The sequence below is a fragment of the Octopus bimaculoides genome, chromosome 13, assembly GCF_001194135.2.
Source record: "Octopus bimaculoides isolate UCB-OBI-ISO-001 chromosome 13, ASM119413v2, whole genome shotgun sequence".
In the NCBI taxonomy this organism is placed as follows: domain Eukaryota; kingdom Metazoa; phylum Mollusca; class Cephalopoda; order Octopoda; family Octopodidae; genus Octopus; species Octopus bimaculoides.
Window position 1 is genome coordinate 30,428,290 of NC_068993.1, and position 8,132 is coordinate 30,436,421.

General features: G+C 36.4%; 1 protein-coding gene across 1 annotated transcript in view; it reads left to right on the plus strand.

The window, feature by feature from the left end:
* LOC106870540 (glycine receptor subunit alpha-2) overlaps window positions 1–8,132 on the plus strand; it is a 305,943-nt gene that overhangs the window by 294,247 nt on the left and 3,564 nt on the right. The window contains exon 7 of the mRNA XM_052972406.1: window positions 5,652–6,025. Within this exon, the coding sequence (XP_052828366.1) occupies window positions 5,652–6,025 (374 nt within the window). The remainder of the gene's footprint in view (window positions 1–5,651; window positions 6,026–8,132) is intronic.

The following is an 8,132-nucleotide window of genomic DNA, read 5'->3' on the forward strand; positions in this document are numbered from 1 at the left end:
TATATATATATATGTATATATATATATAAGTTAACTATGGTCTATCCATAGCACTTACTCAGCATTACCTGAAATCTCTGGGTCAAAGTGACACCACTATCGCTCATAACCTACATATATTGAGGTTATGAGAGGTAATGGTGTACTTACATATATAAATATAAATGCACATACACACTCTTTCACACACACACACACACACACGCACACATATACATATACAATGTGCGGGATATTACCAGAACCACTTGATAAAATTCTGACACTGAATAGTGCAATGAGAAACGGTGGGGTGAGGGGGTGGATTTAAAGAAAAGTGGTCTGGGGTACTTAAGATAGAAAATGTCTATGCTTCCATAACAGTAACAATAGTATGTTGAGAAAGGATTTGCTACCATGCAAGAGAGGTGGCACACTTGATAAACATGTAAACAAAGGATGGTACACGACAGACTTGGTATGGTGCTGTGTAAATTTCTTTTGTGGTACTCTGTAATGTTCATTTTACTTCATGTGGTGTATGAATTAAAATAATGAAGAATGATCAAATCTATATCCTTTTAAAATATGTGACTTGTGCCAATATACAATTATAATTATCATTATAAGTATTTCTAACATATGCACAAGACCAGAATTACAATAACTTCGGAACGTCCACTTTTTGGCACAGCCCACATCCAGCACAAGAAAATTCCATTTAAATGTCGCAGACCATGTAAAACACGCATTACATAACCGATATCGAATAAAATAACACAACCGATACAATGCATAATCTACACAAACACCACCACGCTATACATACTCAGCATAATTCCAGGCCGATAGCATAACATATAACACAAATCATATAGCGTGAACAGAATACAGTCATCTAACCGTTACTAAACACATTGAGAGCATATATTACACAACAAATGAAGCAAAAAGACAACAACCAAAATGCAGCTCGATGCTGTATACAAACATCATTCTACAAGAACACTGTGCTACACTTCGCGGAGCAGGAGAAATGCGACTGAATAGAATATATGCTAATAATGGTCTATAATTCAGCCACAAGTCCAGCAGATTTAAGTGAATGGGGTTTACCGATATTTTCATCTCCCGTACTTAGCTGACACGAAAGGGTGAAAGATGAAATTCGGTGAGATTTAAACTCAGAACGTAAAGTGTCGGAAGAATTACTTACGCTCTGCACGTTCTGAGTTCCAGTCTTATTGCGGCCAACTTTGACTTTCATCTATTGATAAAATAAATTATCAGCCAAGTACTGGGATCAACAGTATCAATTTACCTCCCCTCCCAAATTTCAAACCTTGTAGTTATGTTGGGGACAATAAAAATCTGTAAAGACTTCCATTACAGACCACACATTTGAAGTGAGGGAACGGTTGCTTGTATCTAATCCTCAGAAATGTAGTTTATTTTATCAATCTTAGAAAAATAAAAGGTAAGGATGTCGGCTAGATATGAATTCGGAACGTAAATAGATGTAGTCAAATACTGCACATATCTCCTCCATGTTTTACTACTTTTATCAGCGCACCACCACCCCAATACCACAAATAGTTATTTTTAATGATATATTGCGCGCTGTTAAGACTGCATTCAAATAAGGTCAGTGTTTCATACATGAGCATGTCATAGTTTTTACTTTACCAACATACGAGGATGGCTGAAAACTTCGTAGGCTGACTATGTAAGACTGGTGCTAGAGCTGTGAAATCTTACATGCATTAAATTCAAATCTTTTTATTAATAACTGCATTGTTTCTTCCTTGGTAAATTGATATCTGACTGTCCAAACAAAACTTCAAAATTAACTAGTAACGACTTCTCTTGAAAATCGACAAAATTTAGCATCCTGCTGTTACGAGGTACCTGCAGAAAAAGGATTTAGCAACCCAAGGAGATTCATGCTGACATGGTTGCTACATTAGGAGATGACACTCCAGGTTTATCTACAGTGCATAAGTGGACAGTGGAATTTATAAGCGGAAGGGAGAATCTTAAATATAACCCAAGGTCTGGACATCCTATAACTTCCACTACCGAGGGAAACATTGTTTGTGTTCACCACATGGTGACAAGTGATTAACTATAAATCAAACAGTCAATGCTATTAGCATATCTAGTGAGAGAGTTGAGATTATTCTGGGCAATGAACTTGGCAGGACGAAGGTTTCTGCTACGTCTTTTGATACCTGATGAAAAGTACACTAGGCTGATCACACCAGTGAAAAATCTGACGTTGTTTGAGGCAGACTCAGCTGGTTTCCATGAACGTTTCCTAACCCGAAATGACTGTTGCCTTCATCACTTTGAGCCAGAGACAAAGAGACAATCTATACGGTGGAAATATTCTTTGCCGGCTCCAAAGAATGTCAAGGTCGTTTCATCCTCAGGGAAGGTGATGGCCTCACTTTTGGAGGATGCAAAGGGTATTGTGTTCACTGAAAAGGGCCACACTATTAATGAAGAGTAATATGCCAATTTACTGAGGCAGTTTCGAAAGGCTATCAAGAGCAAACGCCCAGGAAAATTAGCGAAAGGGGTTTTGTTACATGAGGACAATGCTCCAGCAGGCAAGTCTTTGGTTTCAATGGCTCCTCTACGTGACTGTGTCTTTGAACTGGTTGATCACACTCACTCTTCTTCTGTATTAGCCCCATCTGACTATCATCTGTTCCCCGACATGAAAAAAGCACTCAGCTGGGAACCAGTATCGCAGTGATGATGACGTCATATCTGCTGTTGACGAATTTTTTGACCAATAGCTTGAAAGGATTTGCTCACATCCTATGAAAGTATCTTGGCCAGCCTATAAACCTTTCAGCCAGCCCTCTTAGGTATAGAACATTTTGAATTGATTTAATCGGAAAGTTGATTTTAAGTAGATTATTACGTAGCAATGCAAATATGTCTATTTTGGCACCAAAGTTTATCTGACTTAGCTTAGTATATGTTTACCCTATAAGTAAACAGTCATTCAACCGTTTACGACACTAGCTGTGTATCTTAATTGATTAAACTGGCAACCTTGCCAAAATATTTTCATTTCTAATACTGAATCACCAACTGTGAAAATCTGTTAATGGTTTCATTCTTCGGCGTGTATGTATATGTGTGTGTGTGTGAGAGAGAGATAGAGATAGATAGATAGATAGAGAGAGAGAGAGAGAGAGAGAGAGAGAGAGAGAGAGAGAGAGAGAGAGAGAGAGAGAGAGAGAGAGAGAGAGAGAGAGAGAAAGATAGAAAGAGGGGGAGAGAAACTACTTCTGTGCGAGTGCATGTATATCTACATTTGTGTGTACGTGTGTATATTAGTATGTTCGATGTTTCAGTTAGTGTATATATGTATATCTGTGTAATTTGTCTTTGTGTATGTACTCGCACTCTTATATAATGAATGAGTGAATAGGTATTTTTATATTTGTAAATGCATGCCTGTGTGCGTGTGAATATTTGTAAGTCTGTGTATGTATGTTTTTGTCTTTGTGTGTGTAATTATGTGCCTGGCTAAATCCAGTAATGATAACCATTACAAAAGTCTGTTAGTCTAACATCATCTCGCTAACGACAGACGTCACCTCAAATACCTGCATGACTGATGAGGAAACTAATTGATTTCTTAGTTAGGCATTAGAAGTGATTATAGTACTGATGTGATATTTAATTGTACCCTTTAACGTTTTCATTTCAAATATCGATGATATTCACTTTGACTTTCATCATTCCTAGATCGATAAAATAAGAACTAACCAAGTAATGATATCGATTTATTCCCCTATACTCCACCGGCCATATGTTTCCCCAGGAAAAATTGCAGATGTATTACACAATTGTTTATAGTTTTACGGTATCAGATGAAGTAATTAGCACATCACCTTATGTTTCTCTTGTATAGGGACTTATTATTTCTAACTTTGGTACAAGTTTATTATTTCTAACTGTGGTCCGGTGAAATTTATTTCATCGTTTCGTAGGGGATTTGAACGTAGACCTATAGAAGATATCGCCAAATACCGCAAGGCATATCATCTGATAGTCTGATAGTCTGCTAAATGATGTGGTCCTCGTGTTTATGTCAGGAACATTATTATAGCTGTTGATGTTGTTTTCCTTTAACGTCCGCTCTGATTGAGAGAACTATAATCAAAAGCGTTCCAACCAATGTTTTACCTTCTGTTTTTATATCTAACATAGCATTATTCAATCTGTTCGTTACAATTTATTTTTAAATGACAGTTGGTTGTGATTGAAAAGATTTGGCTACTATCTCTAGTAGTTTCAGTATCTAAGTAGACCGTCCCTCGCTGGTTCCTTTTCCTAGATGTAGTTTTTACTTGCATTACTTTATATTCTGAACTTAAAACCAGATAAGGACAATTTTCTTCTTCATCCATGGTCAAAGATATAGAAAACGTTTCACTGGGTGAAACTGAAGAGCATCAGATCAAATGTATTACGGCATTTAGCTACTGCACTTCGGGTTTTGAGTTCAAATCTAGTTCCGGTCGATACAATGACTTTTACGGAGTCGATTTTCGGCCCCCAAGAATGTGAACTCTTGTAGCAAATTTTCAAAATCTTATTGGCAGAAGAAATATATTGCTTCACTTTACTCCTTTCTCTGTCGCTATAAAGCTGTGAACCACCATACAAGAAATTTATAATGTTTGTTCTAGAAATGTAAGCTTAAAACCAAGGAAATATATTGTGTTAAGTAACTAGTCCGACGCTATTTCTGCCAAAATTTTTCATAAAGTTTTGGTCTCGACTCCCAATAGATGACTGGTATTCAACCGAGCCATTGAAGAATCCCATACATGGTTCTGCTAGAAATTGGAGTCAAATTTCCTTCAAATTACACCATAATGTCTTAAAAATGGGAGTATACATTTAATAGTGTAGTCCTAGTCATGCAAAGACCTAGAGAAGGGCAAAATGGTCAATCTTTGGTTGGAACACTTTTGCTCCTACTCCGTGAAGGCTTTCCTAAGACTACACAACAACAACTATAACAACAACTGGTACTTAATTTATAGAGTGCCCTAGGGAGATGAATGCGAAGTTAACCTGGACGTGATTTGGAATATGAATGCAGAGATTCTAAATGAAATACTGCACCTCCAGTGCTGTGATGTTTAACTCTTTTAACCTGTCTGAGGGAACAAGGAAGCCTCTGTGTGATTGTTGGTTATGCTAAAAATAGAAGCATGACAGATTCAAGAGTATTGTCTGCCATATTTCACAAGGAATTGGTAAACTTGAGGTAATGACAAAAGGCACTCGTTCAAGTTACTGCCTAGTAGAATATATCTTTACTAATTGTTTTAACTAATTGACTTTACTGATTAACTTTAATAATTGATTTATCTTGTGATAAATTTGTCATGTAATTTACCATTTATCTATTTTTCTATCACTTTTTCTTTTACTTAATTCCTCTGTTCCAATATTAACCGTTTTCTTATTTAGTCATTGTTTTCCATAACAAAAACACCATTGCAATGATTTCGTATTTTTTTCCTTTGGGTTTTATGTTATCCCTATGTCAGAAATTATTTAACAATTTGCTATTTTTGATAATTTTTCATTCTTTTTTATATTCTAATATTCTTCCCTTATTCTCTCTTATACAGAAAACTTCACCTGTTTATATGCCAGCTTCTATCTCAAGAGGGACATCGGTTACTATATGATTCAACTGTATATACCTAGCATCCTTATCGTATTCTTGTCGTGGGTTTCCTTCTATCTAAATGTATCAGCTGTACCTGCACGAATATCATTAGGAATTCTAACTGTTCTTACGCTGACAACTCAAAGATCTGCAGGAATAGCAGCCTTACCTAAAGTCTCCTATATCAAAGCCATTGATGTGTGGATGGCATCTTGTCTCTGCTTCGTTTTCGCAGCACTTTTAGAGTTTGCCTTCGTTAACGTTTTGGACAGGCGATATTTAAAGATTATTGCCTCCATGAAAGAAAACGAACTCACTGGAAAATGTCCCGAGGTGAGTACACACACACACACACACACACAAATACGCATACACATTTGTTTGTTTTTATACTTCTGTTTTGTTTTGTTTTGTTTTAGAGTTACTGAGCTTTACAAATATCTGAGTGCTAAGGATCTCTGGTTCTGTGCTACAGAATTAATGATTTGTGTCTTATAACCGAAGATATGATGTATCCACATTTATGAAAATGTTTAACTGTCAGAGGGGCAATGTGGATCATATTTCTCAATACACACTCTCTATTGAAAATGAAGACTGACTTGCAGCACAATTTACAGTCAGCCAAAAGAAAGCTAAGTGTATGCATGTCACAATATCTAGTGTTGCTAATATCTATCATACCTAAAAATCGTCAGCCTGGGCAATAATTCTTTCTGTTTATTGGTTTGTCCCGAAAGAAGAAGGCTGCAGCATACGGCCTTCGCAAACCATCTTTCCAAGAAGTTGTTGCATGCTACTAAGGTCATAAAGACGCACATGCCGACCTAAGAAGTCTTTAAGTGTTGTGGAGCCGAGTCAATCTGTTATTAAATACTTAAGTACTTACTACTCTCATTCTCTCTCATATCTTTTAACTTCGTTTATGGTAATGTTAGGAGTGTGTAAATAAAGCCCCCATTTCATTATGCCGGTTACCGTCTAATGATATTGGCTAGTCAGTCAGTTTTTCGTGGTTGCATTTGGATTAGAGAGATATGATGTAGGATAAATATAATAATAACAATAACTCTAGGATGGAATTTATAAATATTTAATACATCGCGACGTGCGTTTCCATAAATCATACGATTTTAACATCAGAGTCGGTATCCTCGGGATTAGTACAATATAGTCCGTATTATCCGTGGGCATCATCATTGATTCATTTCATCTGGCGATACTGTATTATTGGATTATTCACAGAGGGATGTGTATCCCTTCTTGCCAGTATGAAAGCCAATCTAGCTATGTGTGATTTCTGTATGTACTTAGTAAGGGGAGGTACGTGATGGGAGTAAAGGAAGGTATGGTAGTAATATAGGGATGGAGATGTGTGTGGTGGTGGTGGATTTATCTCCTATTCATTCTGCAGACTTTAAAGATGGTCATTCATTCAGCAGATTTAAGGATGGTAGTACATTTCTTTGTTCTATTTCATTCAAAACCTGACTCTCTTCAATAATTTCAGAACCCAACGGCTGTTCAGCTGCTATTCAGTGGGGTTTGTTGACTAAATTGATTAATAGCACTCTTCTTGTAGTGATATTTTCATTGTTTCTATTATTATAGTGTGTATCATCTTAAACATTGGTATTTTCGCTTATCTGTTTGGATCACTTCACTATTCTATAATTTGCTACTTCTTTTCAAAATATTTTCTCAAATTTCATGAATGATATTTTGTACTTACATTGTTTACATGGTATTATTGATATCATCCCTATGCTTACAAAATATCATTCATGGAATTTGAAAAAATATTTTGGAAAGAAATAGCAAATTATAAAATAGTGAAGGAACCCAAGCAGATAAACTGAAATACTAATCTTTAAGATGATACACACTGTAACAATTGAAAGAGTCACTATAAGAGGGGTGGTATTAATCACTTCGGTCAACAAATCCCACTGTATAGCAACTGGCCACCTGTTGGGCTCAGAATTTATTGAAGAGAGTCAGGTTTTGAATGAAATAGAACAAAGGAATGTACCACCATCTTCAAATCCATCAAATGACTATCCCTAAAGTCTGCAGAATGAATAGCATATAACTCCAACACCACCACACGTATCCCCATCCCCATATTACTATCATTCCTTCTTCTACTCCCATCACCTGTCTCCCGCTACCAAGTACATACAGAAATACACACATAGCTAGATTGACTTTCATACTGGCAAGAAGGGAAAAACATCCCTCTGTCATTCATCCACTAATGCAATATCGCCTGATGAAATGAATCAATGATGATGATCAACTGGATGCCTACGGATAATACGGTCTATACACTGTACCAATCCAAAGGACACCGACTCTGATGTTAAAATCGTATGATTTATGGAAACGCGTGTCGCGATGTCGTAAATGTTTATGAATTCCACCCTATATATGTCTATAT